At 37.6% G+C, this 19,924-nt stretch overlaps 1 protein-coding gene across 2 annotated transcripts in view; it reads left to right on the forward strand.

Annotated features, from left to right (window-relative positions):
- The window catches only part of LOC125682925 (twitchin-like), a 93,197-nt gene that overhangs the window by 61,397 nt on the left and 11,876 nt on the right, over window positions 1–19,924 (forward strand). For both annotated transcript variants that reach the window (XM_056141067.1, XM_056141066.1), the window contains 36 exons: window positions 299–493; window positions 591–695; window positions 802–996; window positions 1,938–2,237; window positions 2,795–3,076; window positions 3,211–3,513; window positions 3,620–3,770; window positions 3,994–4,145; window positions 4,515–4,633; window positions 5,060–5,225; window positions 5,860–5,942; window positions 6,365–6,584; window positions 7,062–7,250; window positions 7,400–7,513; window positions 7,604–7,708; window positions 8,053–8,250; window positions 8,527–8,638; window positions 8,851–9,023; window positions 9,391–9,579; window positions 10,036–10,125; window positions 10,480–10,652; window positions 11,333–11,462; window positions 11,608–11,910; window positions 12,162–12,273; window positions 12,715–12,887; window positions 13,192–13,476; window positions 13,784–13,949; window positions 14,312–14,466; window positions 15,146–15,211; window positions 15,309–15,402; window positions 15,944–16,147; window positions 16,896–17,037; window positions 17,960–18,159; window positions 19,038–19,190; window positions 19,292–19,337; window positions 19,776–19,853. In XM_056141067.1, the coding sequence (XP_055997042.1) occupies window positions 299–493; window positions 591–695; window positions 802–996; window positions 1,938–2,237; window positions 2,795–3,076; window positions 3,211–3,513; window positions 3,620–3,770; window positions 3,994–4,145; window positions 4,515–4,633; window positions 5,060–5,225; window positions 5,860–5,942; window positions 6,365–6,584; window positions 7,062–7,250; window positions 7,400–7,513; window positions 7,604–7,708; window positions 8,053–8,250; window positions 8,527–8,638; window positions 8,851–9,023; window positions 9,391–9,579; window positions 10,036–10,125; window positions 10,480–10,652; window positions 11,333–11,462; window positions 11,608–11,910; window positions 12,162–12,273; window positions 12,715–12,887; window positions 13,192–13,476; window positions 13,784–13,949; window positions 14,312–14,466; window positions 15,146–15,211; window positions 15,309–15,402; window positions 15,944–16,147; window positions 16,896–17,037; window positions 17,960–18,159; window positions 19,038–19,190; window positions 19,292–19,337; window positions 19,776–19,853 (5,921 nt within the window). The remainder of the gene's footprint in view (window positions 1–298; window positions 494–590; window positions 696–801; window positions 997–1,937; window positions 2,238–2,794; window positions 3,077–3,210; window positions 3,514–3,619; window positions 3,771–3,993; window positions 4,146–4,514; window positions 4,634–5,059; window positions 5,226–5,859; window positions 5,943–6,364; window positions 6,585–7,061; window positions 7,251–7,399; window positions 7,514–7,603; window positions 7,709–8,052; window positions 8,251–8,526; window positions 8,639–8,850; window positions 9,024–9,390; window positions 9,580–10,035; window positions 10,126–10,479; window positions 10,653–11,332; window positions 11,463–11,607; window positions 11,911–12,161; window positions 12,274–12,714; window positions 12,888–13,191; window positions 13,477–13,783; window positions 13,950–14,311; window positions 14,467–15,145; window positions 15,212–15,308; window positions 15,403–15,943; window positions 16,148–16,895; window positions 17,038–17,959; window positions 18,160–19,037; window positions 19,191–19,291; window positions 19,338–19,775; window positions 19,854–19,924) is intronic.

Here is a 19,924-nt window from a genome sequence, read left to right on the forward strand (position 1 = left end):
AGTATCTCTAAGCTTCACTCTGTAATCAGTGATCAGTACGTAGTATCTCTAAGCTTCACTCTGTGATCAGTACGTAGTATCTCTAAGCTTCATTCTGTGATCAGTACGTAGTATCTCTAAGCTTCATTCTGTGATCAGTACGTAGTATCTCTAAGCTTCACTCTGTGATCAGTACGTAGTATCTCTAAGCTTCATTCTGTGATCAGTACGTACATGTAGTATCTCTAAGCTTCACTCTGTGATTAGTACGTAGTATCTCTAAGCTTCATTCTGTGATTCATGTTATCCCTCTTTATAGGTTATGTTGTTGAGAAACAGGAAGAAGGCTCATCTACCTGGGAAAAGGTGACAGGACTTGGCTCTGGAACCACCATGCCTGTCAAGAACCTGAAAGAAGGCAAAAAATACAAATTCCGGGTCAAGGCAGAAAACATCTATGGAGCAGGAAAACCATTGGAAACTCTAAAACCCATTGTTGCTAAGAATCCATTTGGTAAACAATTAAGTTCTGTTTATTGTCCTGTGAATCTGTAAAATGTATCCTACTTATACATGTAAGTACATTAAACATACTTGTGTATCTTTTCCAGATACCCCTGATGCTCCTAAAAATCTCCAAATTCCTAAATATGATAAGAGATCTTGTGAATTGACATGGGAAAAACCAGAATTTGACGGAGGAAATCCGATCACGGGTAAGAATAGTCAAATAATAACCATGTTACTGTGGAGTTTCCCATCGTCAGGAAGGTCTGCTCATAATTACTTTATTCTTGCTATACGTACATTACTTCACTGCAGGATACACTATAGAGAAGAGAAGTAGGGGAGGCGACTGGGCTCAGGTCAACAACTTCCCCATCAAGGAACCGAAGTTTTCTGTAATGGGTCTCCAGGAGGGAACTGTAGTAGAGTTCAGAGTGGCAGCAGTCAACGATGGAGGACCAGGAAAATTCAGCAAGGCAACACCCCCACATCAAGTCAGGGACCAAGTCTGTAAGTACCGGCCCAACAACACCCCCACATCAAGTCTGTAAGTACCGGCCCTACAACACCTCCACATCAAGTCTGTAAGTACCGGCCTTACAACACCTCACATCAAGTCTGTAAGTACCGGCCCTACAACATCCCCACATCAAGTCAGGGACCAAGTCTGTAAGTACCGGCCCTACAACACCCCCACATCAAGTCTGTAAGTACTGGCCCTACAACACCCCCACATCAAGTCTGTAAGTACTGGCCCTACAACACCCCCACATCAAGTCTGTAAGTACCGGCCCTCCAACACCCCCACATCAAGTCAGAGACCAAGTCTGTAAGTACTGGCCCTACAACACTCCCACATCAAGTCTGTAAATACCAGCCCTACAACACCCCCACATCAAGTCTGTAAGTACCGGCCCTCCAACACCCCCACATCAAGTCAGAGACCAAGTCTGTAAGTACTGGCCCTACAACACTCCCACATCAAGTCTGTAAATACCAGCCCTACAACATCCCCACATCAAGTCTGTAAGTACCGACCCTACAACACCCCCACATCAAGTCAGGGACCAAGTCTGTAAGTACCAGCCCTATAACATCCCCACATCAAGTCTGGAAGTACCGGCCCAACAACACCCCCACATTAAGTCAGGGACCAAGTCTGTAAGTACCGGCCCAACAACACCCCCACATCAAGTCAGGGACCAAGTCTGTAAGTACCGGCCCTACAACATCCCCACATCAAGTCAGGGGAGGGGGGGGGGGCAAGTCTGTAAGTACAGGCCCTACACTTAGTAACACAAAGGAAAGACACTTTAGGTTAAATACCTAGTAGGTAAAATGTAAATGTTAGAGCTTCTAGCTATATCAGATTTCCCCCTAATTCAGAATTCAGAAAATTCACTCTTCCTCAGGTTTATTCTGAATTATAAATTTCTGATTTGTGGTTTTAGTCCCTGCTGGGGCCCCAGGACAGCCAAATATAGACAAGATCACCAAGAACTCAGTAGACCTCTCCTGGCAGAAGCCATCCAAAGATGGTGGTAAAAAACCATCTGCTTACATCATTGAAAAGAAATCAAAGGGAGGCGACTGGGAGCAATGTAAAGAGGTACCTGGTACTGACACAAGGTGCACGGTTCCGAACCTGAAGGAGAAGGATGAAGTCCAGTTCCGGGTGATTGCAGTTAATGAGGCGGGTCAAGGAGAACCAAGCAGACCCACCAGTATCATCACCGTGGAGGAGCAGCCAGGTTAGTATTGTAACAGTTGTGTAATTTTATTTGAGATACTGTAAATGTATTACATTTGGCTGTGTATTCTATTTAGCGCCTTTGGCGGAACGCAGCTTCCGCTAAATCAAGTACATCGCTAAATGCCATCCGTAAATCTAGATGATTAAAGTATTTCAGGAATGCACTAAATCAAATCTACGCTAACTTGTTGAAAAAACGATTTCCGTCAAATATCGTACACGCCAAATATAATACGTTTACAGTATGCGATAAATGTTTAATCTTTTCACTGTAAAGCACCATGTATCGTTTATCTTGATATACAACTAGAATGCACTCCTTGAACAAATAATGAAATTAAAGGAAGACAACTGTACAAAGATTCAAGAACCATAACCCCATCAACAATTATTTCTCAAACCATGAAAATTGTGCTCCAAGAAAATAAATCTTTCTACTGTTCCTTTTGGAAATTTCAAATTACAGAAATGATGATGTTCAAGTTTCAGAGTTCATATTAAAGTTGCCTGACATACGTAGTTCCGAAGTTTAATTTCCTAAATATTTCTTCACAGATAAGCCCAAACTGAACCTATCTGGAATGAAGGATATCAATGTAAAAGCCGGACAGAACTTCCAGATCCATGTTCCATTCACTGGATTCCCTAAACCCACCGCAGTCTGGATGAACGGAACCAAGGAGATTGAAGACGACCACCGTGTCCACCTGAAGGTTGCTGACGATCATGTACTCCTTACTAATACCAAGGCTGAGAGGGGAGACAGCGGTCGATACAGACTGACACTGAAAAATGCGTCTGGACAGGACTCAGGCTCCCTCAATGTTAACGTTATCGGTAAATTAATATGTTCCTTATCAAGTAAACAAAAAATATGGTCCCAGTTTTTAATGGGTATGACAAAATATTGTTTTGATATTAGTCTGTGGTTAAATTCTTTCTTAATTTTTGTCCCCTTTGCACGCAATCAGATCGACCAGGTGCCCCCAAAGGACCTCTAACGGCAGTAGACATCATGGGAGAGGAACTGACTCTTCAGTGGAAGGCACCGGAAGATAATGGAGGAGAAAAGGTGAACAATTACATCGTGGAGAAGCGCAAAGCCGGCTCCAAGAAATGGCAGAAGGTCTCCAGCTTTATCAATACTCCTGAGTGTATAGTCAGAAATCTGGAGCCAGGCACCGAGTACGAATTCCGAGTGATGGCGGAGAACGCGCTCGGGGTCAGTGATGCCTTGGAAACATCAGAGCCAGTTCTGGCTAAATTGCCCTACGGTTGGTAACATTTTTGAAAGCATTAGTTTTTTTTGTTTTGTTTTTTGAAAAATGAGTGTGTTGACTAATGAAGCAGATTTACAAACAAAATATTTTTGTTGGATAGACAAACCTAGTGCACCAGGCACACCTAAGTGTTCAGCTTACACACCGGACTCTATCACTCTGGAGTGGACTCCACCGAAAAAAGATGGAGGCAACCCTATCAAAGGATATCAAGTGGAGAAGAGAGAAGCTGGTGATACCAAGTGGACCAAGTGAGTCTGCTCTGTATGACACATCTAATGTAGGAATCATCACTATAAGAAATCTCACACGAAATCTCGGAGTTTGAAAAAGGGAAGGCCCATTTATAACAACCACAAACATAGTCCACTATTAGCTTTAATGTTGTATCAATAAATCTTTTAAGTGAGTAATTGAAAACATACCAGGTAAATATCAAATCTCAAAACATTTATGGGTTGTTTTTTTTTTCAGAGCTAACTTTGCTGACATTCTTAACAATGAGTTTACAGTGAAAGGACTGACTGAGGGTAAAGAATACGAGTTCCGTGTGGCGGCCATTAACAACGCTGGAGTCGGAGACTTTGCGGAAACTTCAGAGGCCATCAAGGCACAGCAGCCTCCAGGTACGTAAATTATCCAGAGAAAGCAAGCAATCAATAATCGTAGTTTAGTAGTATGTGTTAGGTTGACTGTCAAAAAGGACAAAATTTGATGCAGTAGACACCTGTTGATGTGATGTTGGATTAATGTAATTATATGATATTTTTCAAAATGTGAAATCATTTCTTGATTAATCAGTGTAAATTTACTTCAATATGATGCCTGAAGATGCAAAATTCCATTATATTTATAGTCTTTCTATTGTTGTATCATTTACTTTATAGCTATATATGAAATAGAGCATCACATTAAGAGGAATTTTCTGTATTGATAACATTTTATATTGTTCATTTAGTCTGTAGCTATTCAACCATATATTTATTTGTTTTCAGTTGCACCAAAGATTAGTCCAAACTTCATTCCAAAAGATATTACTGTCAAGAAAGGTGAAGAATTCAAGATCGCCATTCCGTATGATGGCAACCCAATTCCTAAAGCAGACTGGTCTGTGGTAAGAATTTACCTATATAACATAGCTAGATATCGCGTTGTTAAGTTCAGTTTATTTTCCAGGTTTGATTACGCACTTTACATAAAATACAATAGAGACATAGAGGAATAGACAGTGTATCATCGCAGTTTTCTTTTTTTATTTCATTTTTTTTTGGGTTTTTTTGTTATCATTTTATTTGAAGGCATACAATGATAATTGGAATAAAATATCTTTGAATACTCGCACATAATTCTCACCTATGGTGTCAGGGGCCCATTGGATTGAATGTATTTTACTATTTACTATTTGAAAGCATACAATGATAATTGGAATAAAATATCTTTGAATACTCGCACATAATTCTCACCTATAGTGTCAGGGGCCCATTGGATTGAATGTATTTTACTATTTGTATCATCTCGGTATTTGCATTTGATTTTCTAGGCTGGAAGACCTCTCACACAAGGTGGCCGTGTAAGTTTTGTGAATACCCCTAATGAAATCAAGCTTGTGAACAAAGCAGCTGAGAAGTCTGATTCAGGCAAATACAACGTGGTCCTGTCAAATGAAAAGGGCACAGACAATGCCACCATTAATGTCAATGTCGTTGGTAAGTAGCATTTCTCCTGTCAACAAATTATGTTATTGAAATGTGTCATTCCCTGTAAATTATGTTAATTGTTCTGTAAGTTATACTAACCGTATCATTCACTGTAAATTATACTGAACATATTGTTCACTGTAAATTATATATAACCATGCTGTAAGTTACGTTAACTGTCATTCGCTGTAAATTATATATAACCATGCTGTAAGTTAGGTTAACTGTCATTCGCTGTAAATTATATATAACCATGCTGTAAGTTAGGTTAACTGTCATTCGCTGTAAATTATATATAACCATGCTGTAAGTTAGGTTAACTGTCATTCGCTGTAAATTATATATAACCATGCTGTAAGTTAGGTTAACTGTCATTCGCTGTAAATTATATATAACCATGCTGTAAGTTAGGTTAACTGTCATTCACTGTAAATTATATATAACCATGCTGTAAGTTAGGTTAACTGTCATTCACTGTAAATTATATATAACCATGCTGTAAGTTACGTTAACTGTCATTCACTGTAAATTATATATAACCATGCTGTAAGTTACGTTAACTGTCATTCACTGTAAATTATACTGAACATATCATTTGCTGTAAGTTAATGTTATTTGTAACTGAATGTTATTTGTGGTACAGATTCCCCCGGTAAGCCGGAGGGCCCCCTGGAGGTGGGCAGTGTCACCCCTGACTCTTGTGTTTTGACCTGGAATGCTCCAAAAGTAAGTCCACTTCTTCATCTGTCAAGTTGTATTTCATAGCCCTATACCATTTAGAGAAGTTGTATTTCATAGTCCTATACCATTTAGAGAAGTTGAAAACGCTAAACACAGTAAAGACCTTAGTTTTTCTAATGTTTTTGTCTGTACTCTGTTTAGTTTATATAATTTGCTGCATTTGTGCTTACTACATATATAACACATTTAAAATCTAGTGCTATAATTCTGTATGTATATGTATTTTAGTAAGAGAATTAAGAAAATAAATACTGTCCATGTACTTATTTTACTGGGATTCAAATTTTACCAGCTTTGGTGGTGAAGCAAGAGTGTTTATTTATCAAGAACACATGTCATATGATTTATTTCTTTTACTAGAATTGATAACGCTGTGGTACTAATATTTGCTACTATTTTTATTGCAGGACGATGGAGGAAGTCCCATATCCAACTACGTTGTGGAGAAGATGGATACTCGCACTGGTAACTGGGAACCAGTCAGCAAATTTGTCCGGGGTACGAACTACGAAGTCATGGGTCTTCTGGAAGGACATGAGTACAAGTTCAGAGTGTCTGCTGAGAGCCAGTACGGAACCAGCGAACCTCTGGAAACTCATTTCCCCACCGTGGCGCAGCACCCATACAGTATGTAAAGTATCTCTTTATCAATCGTCTTTCTAGGATTTTATTGGGCTTGCTTTATTCACTGTTATTTACAAGAGGAACATATATGTGGAAGGCTAGTAATGGTTTCTACTGGACATTGAATCGAGTACAGTAAAACACACTTATAATAAACATGCTTAACATGAATTCTCGCTTATTGTGAAGTGAGATTTATTCCCCAATGAAAGGAAAATAACAAAAAATTTATCGGATATAATGAAGTTGGGTTATAACGAACTGTTTTTCACTGACCTTGGAGGTTCACTATAACCGTGTTTTACTGTAGATAGTCATCTGTGTTCATAAGTTAATACAATGTACTTTATTTTGTGTAGGTTTGTTACTGCCTTAAAAATGTTTTTTTTTTTTGCTGCAGAATTATGATGTTAAATCATTGTATTGTGCATACTGATTTAGGAGTGTGACAAATCTGTAAGACTTGTGTTGTGTTTTCAGCCCGCCCTGATGCCCCTGGACATCCTAGCATTATGGATATCGATGAATCCGTTGTAACGCTGTCTTGGACCAAACCAAGGAATGATGGTGGAAAGAAGATTGTAGGTTATGTTGTTGAGTACAAGGACCCCACGACTGGCCGTTGGAAGGAGGCTAATGACTACCCATGTGATGAATGTGTTTATCAGGGCAAGTACAAACTATATCAGCTCTCTAATGTCAATATCTTTGTAGTAGATACGGTATGTATGATTATGCAATTATAAATGAAAACGTTTCAAGAAATAAAAAAAATCTTTATGTTTTTGTGATTTTCACGAGTTGAATTTTTTTTACAGTGACGGGATTAAAGAAGGACAAGGAGTATGAATTCCGAGTGAGAGCGAAGAACATGGCTGGTCTGAGTGAACCGAGCGATGTTGTGGGTCCCATCACACCTAAACCTAAATACAGTCAGTATATTTCAATCCAAGAAAGAAAAGAGTGCTTGTATTAAGTTAGAGCAGATGCCTCTAATGCTGTGAAACTTTATAACTTTTCAGCTAAGTCTAGTCCACCTGGTGTACCGGAGGCTGTTAACATTGGCAAAACTTTCGCTGATCTGAAATGGGAGCCACCAAAGCATGATGGAGGAGCTAAAATTACAGGTAGAGACAGGGAGAAAGCAGAGTAGAATATGAAGGGATTCATGTAGTGGTATTACAGGTAGAGACAGGGAGAAAGCAGAGTAGAATATGAAGGGATTCATGTAGTGGTATTACAGGTAGAGACAGGGAGAAAGCAGAGTAGAATATGAAGGGATTCATGTAGTGGTATTACAGGTAGAGACAGGGAGAAAGCAGAGTAGAATATGAAGGGATTCATGTAGTGGTATTACAGTGATGATGATTGATGATGAAGAATTGATGATTATGATTGATGATGATAAATTGATAATGATAATGATTGATGATTATGGTAATGGTTGTGATGATGATGATGATGATTGTAGGTTACATTGTGGAGAAGAGGCCCAAGGGAGGGGATATGTGGACTAAGGTTAATGACTACCCTTGTATAGATCCCATGTTCACTGTCTCTAACCTTCCTGAGAATTCTGAGTGGGAATTCCGAGTCATGGCAGTCAATACTGCTGGAAACAGTGACCCCAGCTTGTGCTCACCAGCATACAAGATCAAGGAGAAAATTGGTGAGTTATCAGTGACACTTTGTAGCTTGTACTTCTTCATTGACATGAACATATGCTAGTTATATAACAGTAAATGTTTCACTGTTCATTCTTTGCTGCAGTTGTGATGCTTTTTACAATTTATTTCTAAATGAAAAATTATGCCTTTGATATTTAGAATGAAATGTACATGTACTACAATTTCTGCTATTTACAACTGTACAAAATATAGAAATATATGTGCATTCGTGTTCAATTCAAAGCAATGAATATATTAAGTTTATTTTTTTTTTACAGTTGGTTCAGCTCCAGAATTCATCAAGAAGCCAGCTGACAGCAAGGCACCTGTAGGAGGAGAAGTGGCATTTACTGCAGAGGTCCATGGCAAACCTTTCCCAGCTTGTCAGTGGTAAGTATCAGATGTCTTGGTTGTTGATGGATTGAATGAGAAGTAAAACATTTGAAACCTTTGTCCCAATGGTCAGCAGTTTTATATATATACTGCTTTCTCTTGTTTGACATCAGTGTTAGAAGATTCACAACTTAGAAATATGGAAGTATTTTAACAGACGAAGATGTATTTGTCATAGGATATTCATGTCTGCCGATTTAATTGCGCAGGTATAAAAATGGCATCCCTGTAGGCAGTGGAGGTCGCATGAAACTGATAAAGGAGGATGACGTCTTTATTTTCGTGATTAATGAAATTTATGATAAAGACGAGGGAGAATTTACCTGTGAAATCTCAAATTCACTCGGTTCTGACAAAGCTTCATGCCGTTTGGAACTTCAGAGTAAGTTTCTGTATATGCATGTATTGATTTGATTTTATGTGTTCACATGTTTTAAATTAATGCGTAAAATCTTTTAAAATCGTTTGCGTTCCCGGACATCTAGCTGACTTGTGGAGTACATAATTATAATGGGTAATAAAGCATCTACCAAAATTATGAAATTAATGTTGTTTCTTTGGGTTGAGGCCTGGTAAGAGTGTTACACAGCATTGTGAATGCTTATTGGATTTAGATATGGAAAAGATTAAGAAATTATATACGATACTCATGTAACTATAAAGAACCATGGGCCCTCAGTTAAAAAGTTTTGAAAGCTATTTGAAATGGATTTTTGACTAATAAATGAGGTATATTTAATCCTTTGTAGGTCCACCCAGATTTGAAAAAGACATAAAGGACCAGAATGTGGAGCTTGGAGAACAACTGAAGATTAAGATTCCGTACTCTGGAACCGGACCATTCGATGTCAAACTGAGGAAAGACAACCATGATGTGCCGGAGAGTGACCGCGTGAAGATGACACCGTTTGATGATTACATGATTCTGATTATCAAAGGTAACTCACTATTTACACAAATTTTATTTATTAGTAATCACTGTCTGTCTGACCATCTGTCCGCACTACCTATGGCACGCAATAACGTTTCCTAGGGAAGATTTTCATAAATTTTATACAGAATACTTGGATTAGGCAGAGGAAGACCCCTTACGATTTTCAGATTTATTGGTTTTGTCATTATGGAGTTATGGGACTTGGAATTCTTTTCGGTTAAAATGTTCATTGCAGAGCCCTTTCTGACTTGCTAGTTTTCTAGTTATAAGATGATTTACATATATATGTGCAATTATATATATTTGTATGACTGAACAATTGTTGTAGTAGTTGAAGTAATGAACTGTTTGTTATCAAGGTTACTTTAAGAAATATCATAAATACATTGATATTAAACTTGCACCAGTCATCATTAAATCTTTTTTGTCATTAGTTGATTGACTATGAATTGATTTACAGACTGCAACAGAGCTGACACAGGTAGATACCAGTTGGAGGTTAGCAATGCCTGCGGTGGTGCCAAGCTTGGTTTCGGAGTCAGTGTAGTCAGTAAGTGAATGCTGCTGTATAGTTTTGTCATTAAGCAAATACTGTATGTATTTAGGGTAACTTTTGTCTTTGTTATGTTTTGCCCATTCTTCCCTTATCTTAATTAAATGGGCAATTTCAAAACTGAGCAAATGTAAAGTTATTCATTACTTTAAAGTATCAAGTAACAAGTTTGAGCAAATTTAGATCCGAGCAAATTTATTTTCCAGTGTGTTTGGGCAAATATTTCCCATATATACAGTATCTCTCCATTGTTTCTTTAACTTTGGACTGGAAAATGGGTCATTTGCCTTTGTATATTCCAGTCTTCATGAAAGTTGCCTGAATGTCAAATTATTTCTTATCTCTAAACAGGTGCTCCCTCTCCACCCACTGGACCCCTGGAGATCAGTGACATCACAAAGAATGCCTGTAGGTTGTCTTGGAAACCACCCAAAGAAACTGGTGGTGCCAAGATATCTAACTATGTCATAGAGCGACAGGAAGTGGGCAAACCATACTGGGTCACAGTGTCCTCTCACTGCAAGGTAGATAGACAGTCAGAAACATGAATTATATTCTCCCTCACTGGGTCACTGTGTCATCTCACTGCAAGGTACATAGACAGTCAGAAATGTGAATTATATTCTCCCTCACTGGGTCACTGTGTCATCTCACTGCAAGGTAGATAGACAGTCAGAAATGTGAATTATATTCTCCCTCACTGGGTCACAGTGTCCTCTCACTGCAAGGTAGATAGACAGTCAGAAATGTGAATTATATTCTCCCTCACTGGGTCACTGTGTCATCTCACTGCAAGGTAGATAGACAGTCAGAAATGTGAATTATATTCTCCCTCACTGGGTCACTGTGTCATCTCACTGCAAGGTAGATAGACAGTCAGAAATGTGAATTATATTCTCCCTCACTGGGTCACAGTGTCCTCTCACTGCAAGGTAGATAGACAGTCAGAATCTCCCTCATCATGTTCATCTGAATATAAAACAATATTATTCTAAGTGTAAGAAAAATAACTCGTTTGTTGGGAATGTTACTCATTATAACCTTTAATTCTATATTATAGCTAGACTTGATAATCGAACAAGAATTTGAGAGCGTATATGTAGCAGATAATCTCATGACAAGATAGAAATGCAACAAATTTATTGATTTTATTAATAAGAAGAAGAAAAACGATACATTCATTCTTCTGTAATATGTTACACAGGACACTCACCAAGACGTACAAGGTCTGTATGAAAATGAGAAGTACTTGTTCAGGATCATGGCAGTGAACCAGCATGGACAGTCTGAACCCCTGCAAGCTGAGAATCCAATCGTAGCTAAAATGCCATTTGGTAAGGGAAGCTTATTGAACAGATTTTGGCTCTGAATAAAAGCATGGAGTGTATGATACGTTGCCAAGTATTCATGCAATGAAGATGTTATTTCAACATATTATGGAACGCCATCAATACATGTACTATACATTACTATTTTTAGATGCTCCGGAATCCCCTGGCATTCCTGAGGTCACCGAGGTGGGTGGAGACTTTGTCAGCCTTAAATGGGAGAGACCAAAATCTGATGGTGGTGGAAAGATCAAATCCTTCTGGGTCGACAAGCGTGAGCACGGAACGGACAACTGGCACCGTGTCAACCTCAACCCTTGTCTTACAAACATGATCAATATTCCAAACCTGATTGAGGATCGCAGATACGAATTTAGAGTGTTTGCTGAGAATGAGGCAGGAATGAGCAAACCGTCTTTGGCTTCCACCAGTGTCAAGATCAAGGATCCTAATGGTATAGTTCTCCATGATCCTTTGAAGAGGGTCTTTTTAAGTTTTGATAGTAAATGTCAGAAAGATATCGAGCGCTCATGTTTTAAAATGTACGTTGAACAGACATTTTCTCTTTGTTATTTATTAAATTTTCAGTCAACCAAATAAACTTTTGACTATGGTACTTACATTTTGAGCCGCATAGTGGAGTATTTCAGAGTTTATTCATGCAATTACAAAACATGTTATACAAAATGATTTATTTTCTCGTAGCTGCTATTGCTCCAGAAATTACACAAAGTCTCCGAGACGTTCAGACAGTGGCTGGTAAGAATGCTACGTTTGAACTGGAAGTCACTGGCAATCCCAGACCAGAGGTACAATGGTGAGTAACAAAAGTCTGATACGATATTGTTTCAAATTTGGAGGGGCGAGAAAAATTGTTCTATATTTATCTTTTAATGTAGCTTGTGTAAATATTCATAATTCAATGATATGCAGTAAAAATGCGCTTATAACACATGCTTGTATCAAATTCATGCTTATTCCAAAGTGATATTTATTCCCTTATGAGTAGAAAATAACGAAAATTTTAATGGATATAATAAAGTTTGGTTACAAAGAACTGTTTTCCACTGGCCTTAGAGGTTCACTATAATTGTGTTTTACTGTATTGAGTTTCAGAAAACAGCTAGTTATATATCCACATGTAAATGTTATATCTTACTAGAATAAGGGAATTTTTGTAAATACTCGCCAATGTTTAGTTAAGACAGTCCGATGTTTAGTTAAGACAGTCTGATGTAGCCCTTTTATCCATTGTTAGGTACAAAGGATCGAGAGAAATCTTTGAGGACAAGAAGTTTGAGATCATTGAAGAAGGAAATCTTCACATGTTGTGTATCAAGGATGTGTTTGGTGAAGATGCTGACGAATATTCTGTTAAGGTCTTCAACAAAGGTGGATCTAAAGTTTCTAGAGCCAATTTGAACATCAGAGGTAAGCCCAAAACTCCCCGTATGACTTGTTACAGTGTGTGTGTCTGCACTGTAAATCATGTTTTAGTCATGAGAACTTCATTTTTGTGTAAATTTACAAGGTGGCCATAACATAAAAAATGGCTGGGTTATGGAGTGTTGAATAAATTGAACATTCACAAGGAATTTTTTTTATCTTGCTAATAAGCCTGACACGGCAAGATTGCAATTAGTGAATTACATGTACAGAAAGCTTTTCAAGTGGAACAATTCTCCCTGGAATGAAAATTTGAATGTTACATTCTACAACTTACTCTTATCTACAGCTCCACCCAAAATCAACGTGCCATCTAGATTCAAGGATGTTAGCACATTTGAGAAGGGAGAACCTGTTGTTATGAAAATTCCATTCACTGGAAATCCTAAACCAACCGTCAAGTGGTTCCGAGATGGAGAGGAGATAAAGGGCCGTAACTATGTCCAGGAAGTAACTGATCGCCATGCTATTCTGACCATCAAGGAGGCTAACAAAGGAAATGATGGTCCTTACAGACTGGCCCTGGAGAATGAGCTGGGAACAGACTCGGCCATCATCAAGATTCAGGTCAACGGTGGGTTGGGTTTAACAATTATGTAATGGTGTTTTATGAATACCATCAGCTTTTTAAGTACCCTTATTTTTTGTTTTAAAAAAAGAATAAATTAGAAACCAGCAATAATTGAGGATAAACCTCAGATTTGAATTCGATGGAACTTTAATATTATATTTATGATTTATGCATTGAAGTCATATTTGGGAGTTTGTGCAGTGCGAGTAAATAGCAGACTACTGAAGAGTAGCATGCAGATAACTGTTAATGAGATAACTACTCTGGATAACCTGCCGGTACTATTATGTTGCTTTTGTGTGGGTTTTAGATCGCCCTGATCCTCCACGCTTCCCGGTGGTGGAGAACATCAGAAGCGACTCCGTGGTTCTCTCATGGAAGGCACCACTGAATGATGGTGGAAGTTTCATCACCGGTTATGACATCGAGAAGTGTGAACCTCCAGGATCTAACTGGGTCCGGGTGGCCAACACTAGGTACGTGGATTTCTATATTCTTATTTCACAGAATCCAATGGCATTTCACAAAATCCAATGGCAAATAAAAAAATCCAGAAGCAGTTCACAAAATTTAATATCAGTACACTAAATGCTACATTGTTCATGTATGTGTTGTGGGAATTTTTCAAAATGTTGTCTTTTAAAGTGCTGTGTTTGCTTTTTGGGGAAAGAATCATCAAGTATATATATAAACATATTTTTATCACTGCAGTGTTTCATTATCCAATATCAGGTATTCTTGAATCAATGATAAATGGACAAATAGAAAACTGTTCTTGTAACGTGTAATTCATCTCCATTATTCCGCTTAACTTACACTGATATTGTTTGTGTTTAAGGATGACCTTCCATAACATCCAGAGTTTGACTTCTGGAAAGGAATATCAATTCCGGGTCATCGCTGAGAACTTCTACGGCAAAAGTGACGCTTGTGAGCCGACCTCCACTATCTGTACCGAAGACTCAGAGGCCAGCAAGAGGAAGAAATTAGAAGGTAGTGAATTCCACCCCTCTGTTTTAGAACTTGGATAGGAAAATATGTTTAGTATAATTTTGCTAGTTTTATTTTTGCTCCTATGTGGAAGAAAGAAAATTTGTGAATTATATAGCACAACACATCTGTTAACCATTTATTCTAATGCAACTGTTTTGTAATCTGCATTTTGATTGGCTAATGCACTGAAGTTTGAGGCAGTTAAACAAGCATTAAAAAACCGGAAAGCTTTGATTATGACAACATAGTGAAATAATTCAAAAACATAATGTCAAACATAATGAAGCATTTCATAATGTATTTTATAAAGCAAAAAAGCCAAACTGAATGAAATAAAAAGTAAACATAAAGCAAAATGTGGAGTTGCATTGAAATGGGAATAACTGTCTTCTCATTTGTTTGTGACCATTAATGCTGATTTAATGTCCGCAAACATCTGTTTTACCTGCTCCACCAACAATTCCTCGGTAAAACTGAGAAGATAGTTCTTTCCTAAGTACCACAAAGAGGCATATTTTCAGCTAAATGAGGAAGAATTCATTGAAGGAGCTAGGAGATTTGTTTTTACAAGAATTATTTTTAAAACTGTTGTTGAAGATTATGTTGTTAAATAATAATTTTACAGGCAAAAGATATTAATATACTGTATATTAGAATTTGACATCATTTGTCTTTACAGATGAAATGGGAAGAAAAGTCCGCGGAAAATATGATGGTCCCAAGATTAATGACTACGACAAATTCTGTAAGTAAAAAAATATTATTGTACTATGGGAAAATAAGAGTGGACTTAAGGGAACCAGTGTTGACGTGTGTGTGCTTTATGTTGCTGTGTTTTACAGATGAGGACTTGTGGAAGAAGTATGTTCCCCAGCCGGTGCAGGTCAGAACAGACAATGTGTACGACCATTACGACATTCTTGAGGAACTGGGCAGGTAATGTACAATATTTACCCTCACTGAATCTTTTTTCTTATATTTCTTTTGAAATTGACATTGCTTTCGTCATGAGATAAATACATGTTTGTTGCAAACTAGTTCGATCCGGTTTTCTTTTACCACCTGTCTTCAAAATCATTGCCAAACATGGAGTGTCATCAAGGTCAAAGAGTGCATTTGCTGTTCCATTTAACGTAACAAATGGGTCAATCTCGTGATATTTTAAATTTTAATTCTAGTTTGTATTTTTAAATAATACATAATAATATAAATATAAACAATAAAATGTATTTCTTTGTTGTTTCATCGGGTGATGAAGGTAGCAATCATTGCAGAAAAAAATTGCATAACCCGCATTAACCCGCTTATGCGGGTTATGCATTTTTTCTGCAATGCTAGCTACCTTCATCACCCAATGAAACAACAAAGAAAGCATTTTATTGTTAAATAGCACATCCGCTCTCCGTCATCTGAATGGCTGTCAGAAACAACATCTAAACCAGCTGCAGTTTTCCTAATGTAGAGTTTTATTTTACAGTGGTGCTTTTGGCGTTGTCCATCGTTGTGTTGAGAAGGCCACCGGACGAGTGTTTGTGGCCAAATTTATCAATACTCCCTATCCACTGGACAAGGCCACTGTCAAAAACGAGATCAACATCATGAACCATCTTCATCATCCAAAACTCCTCCAACTCAAAGACGCTTTTGAGGATCGCCATGAAATGATCCTTATTTTAGAATTGTAAGTTATATTTTGATATTTACATTTCCAACTGTTTTCTCTGTGATAACCCTTTGAAATTCCAATGTGTTGATTTTCCAACAAGTAAATTTCTCACTTGCATGCAACATGAAAATTCAGTGGGCGGGAACTATGGAAATTAACATGGAATGCCATGTGTATTTCAATTTTTATTAGGCAGTATTTTTGATGTGCCGATTTCATATCACTATCTTCATTTCAAATTAGATATAAGGAATCACTGTATAGTTTGTTGGGTATACATATTTGAAGTGATAATTCATGCATAACGGCTTCACAACGAACAAGACGGTGATTCCTTGAATATTGTGAGGCAAGAAAACATATAGTAAGTTTGTATCAAATCAAGTCAGGCAGAGATACAAGTATAACATAGGTAATGTACAGTAGTTTATGTTGGGAGAACTGATGTCAAATATTCAGACATGCCTGAATGATTTCAGTTCGTCAGGAGGAGAGTTGTTTGATAGAATTGCCTGAATGATTTCAGTTTGTCGGGAGGAGAGTTGTTTGATAGAATTGCCTGAATGATTTCAGTTTGTCGGGAGGAGAGTTGTTTGATAGAATTGCCTGAATGATTTCAGTTTGTCGGGAGGAGAGTTGTTTGATAGAATTGCCTGAATGATTTCAGTTTGTCGGGAGGAGAGTTGTTTTTGATAGAATTGCCTGAATGATTTCAGTTTGTCGGGAGGAGAGTTGTTTGATAGAATTGCCTGAATGATTTCAGTTTGTCGGGAGGAGAGTTGTTTGATAGAATTGCTGCCGAGGATTACAAGATGACGGAGGCCGAGGTCATTAACTACATGAGACAGGTCTGTGAAGGTCTCAAACACATGCACGAAAACAGCATCGTCCACCTCGATGTCAAGGTAAGTCACCACCGCAAATCTGATTACGTAACGTGATACATCGCAAATCTAATTACGCAAAGTTTGTGAAACACCACAAATCTAACTACATCACATCTGTGATACATCACAAATCTAACTACATCACATCTGTGATACATCACAAATCTAACTACATCACATCTGTGATACATCACAAATCTAACTACATCACATCTGTGATACATCACAAATCTAACTACATCACATCTGTGATACATCACAAATCTAATTACATCACATCTGTGATACATCACAAATCTAACTACATCACATCTGTGATACATCACAAATCTAACTACATCACATCTGTGATACATCACAAATCTAACTACATCACATCTGTGATACATCACAAATCTAACTACATCACATCTGTGATACATCACAAATCTAACTACATCACATCTGTGATACATCACAAATCTAACTACATCACATCTGTGATACATCACAAATCTAACTACATCACATCTGTGATACATCGCAAATCTAATTACGCAAAGTTTGTGAAACACCACAAATCTAATTACGTAACATTTGTGATACATGTACAGTAAAAAACAGTTATAGCAAACATCCAGGACCAGCAAAAAAAAAAAAAGAACAGTTCGTTATAACCAAACTTTGTTATATCTTAAAGATTTCTCGTTATTTTCCTCTCATAGGGGAATAACTATTACTGTGCAATAAGTATGAATTCATTATAAGTGTGTTATAAGCATGTTTCACTGTATTTACAAGTAAGTCTTGTTGGGTAAGTTACATCAATAAATGTTGTATTTTGTGACTCAATGCTTTTATGTGAAATGTGCAGTGATGAAGAAACTTTATATTGTAATTTGTAGGAGAATTGACAAAAATCATGTTACATTTTATTAGAATTTCCCTTTGTTAATTGTAGCCTGAAAATGTTATGTGTGATACGAAGAAATCCAACAATGTGAAGATGATTGACTTTGGTTTGGCCACCAAACTGAACCCTGACGAGATTGTCAAGGTCACTACAGCTACTGCCGAGTTTGCTGCCCCTGAGATCGTGGATTCGGAACCCATAGGTTTCTACACAGACATGTGGGCTGTGGGAGTCCTGGCTTACGTACTGTAAGTAAATTGGATTTAAGAGAAAAATAACTACATGTAGTAATATACTAGAACTATATATACAGTCAAACCTCTTTATCTCGAACTTGGTGGGGCTGAGAAAAATTTATATTCTAGGTTTTGAAATATTGAAGCTAAGTTACATAAGAAAATGTAGTTGGGACTTCCAACTTACAAACTGCCGCAGTGGTCTAGAGGTACAGCGTTTGCCCCACATGCGGAAGGTCGGGGTTTGAATCTTGGCCACGACAGACGTAAGTCATTAAAACAGGTAGTGACAGTTCCATCGCCAAACGTTCGGCATCAGGTGTGAATGTCACAGGTCCTTGGAGATTACCTTAAAAACGGATGATCCGTGTTACAGTAAGTGTGGCAAGCTAAAGAACCCTCACTGCTTAATGGCCGTAAGTACCGAGCATAGGCCTAACTTTGAAGCCCTTCACTGGTATTGGTGACGTCTCCATATGAGTGAAAAATTCTCACGAGGGACGTTAAACAAGATACAATCAATCAATCCACCTTACAAAATGTACTTCCACATATCCATGGATTCAAGAAATCAATGTTTTAGATACTGAAGTTCAACTGTAGTTCACATACCAGTAATGTCTTTTTCAATCTTCCCATATGAGCAAGAGATATTAAACACAGGTTGTTGTTTTTTTTTGTCCCTCTGTTTGTTTGAAATGATTAAATGCTGCCTTGTTCAGGTTGAAATGATGAAAATGCTGCCTTGTTCAGGTTAAAATGATTAAATGCTGTCTTGTTCAGGTTAAAATGATTAAATGCTGTCTTGTTCAGTTTGAAATGATTAAATGCTGTCTTGTTCAGGTTGAAATGTTGTTCAGGTTAAAATGATTAAAAACTGTCTTGTTCAGATTGAGTGGGTTATCTCCCTTCGCTGGAGAGGACGATTTGGAAACTCTCCAGAATGTCGGCCGCTGTGATTGGGAGTTTGCTGAGGAGGCATTCTCATCCGTCTCTCCTGAGGCAAAGGACTTCATCAGGAGACTCCTCATCAGGAGACCACAGTAAGTCTACCTAAGGTCATTCTTCCAAGAAATAAACAGAATTTTATTGTCGAGATTTAAGTGTCTATCTTTGAGGTAATGTTGATGATATTTTTTACCAGGGAAAGAATGACAGTTCACGATTGTCTAGACCATTCATGGCTGAAGGTAAATCTTAAGTTGGATACTTGCTCGTTCAGTTTATAGTGTTGAAATTTAAATAGAAAATATAAACCTCAGGCATCAAGCAAATACATTTACACATACATTGTACATAAATTTAAGTTATGCATTATATTGAATCCTTCAACTTAACTAATTTTGCCTGCACTCAAGCTTTTCTAAAGTAAAATATGTGATGAAATTGTCAGTTTTCATTCAGAGATCACACTAATGTTATGCATGATAGTGATTTACTGTGCACTTTGTAGTCATTGGACTTTCAATGTAATGAGAAAAAAGCACACATATTTGACCAATCTGAAGGGACAAGCACACACAACATTTTACTTTGTTTCGAGGCGTAAGTCTTCTGATTTACATGCAGGAAGAGAGTGTCCTTCCCGTGCCTGTAATTTATATGTAACATTTCACTGTTTGTCGCAGGGTGATCTCAGCAGTAGAACAACCAGAATTCCATCCAGCCGCTATGATAAGATCAGAGCCAGAATCAAGGAAAGATATGTAAGTAAGAGGAAAGATATGTAAGTCAGAGGAAAGATATGTAAGTCAAACAGAGGAAAGATATGTAAGTC

The sequence above is a fragment of the Ostrea edulis genome, chromosome 6, assembly GCF_947568905.1.
Source record: "Ostrea edulis chromosome 6, xbOstEdul1.1, whole genome shotgun sequence".
NCBI lineage: Eukaryota > Metazoa > Mollusca > Bivalvia > Ostreida > Ostreidae > Ostrea > Ostrea edulis.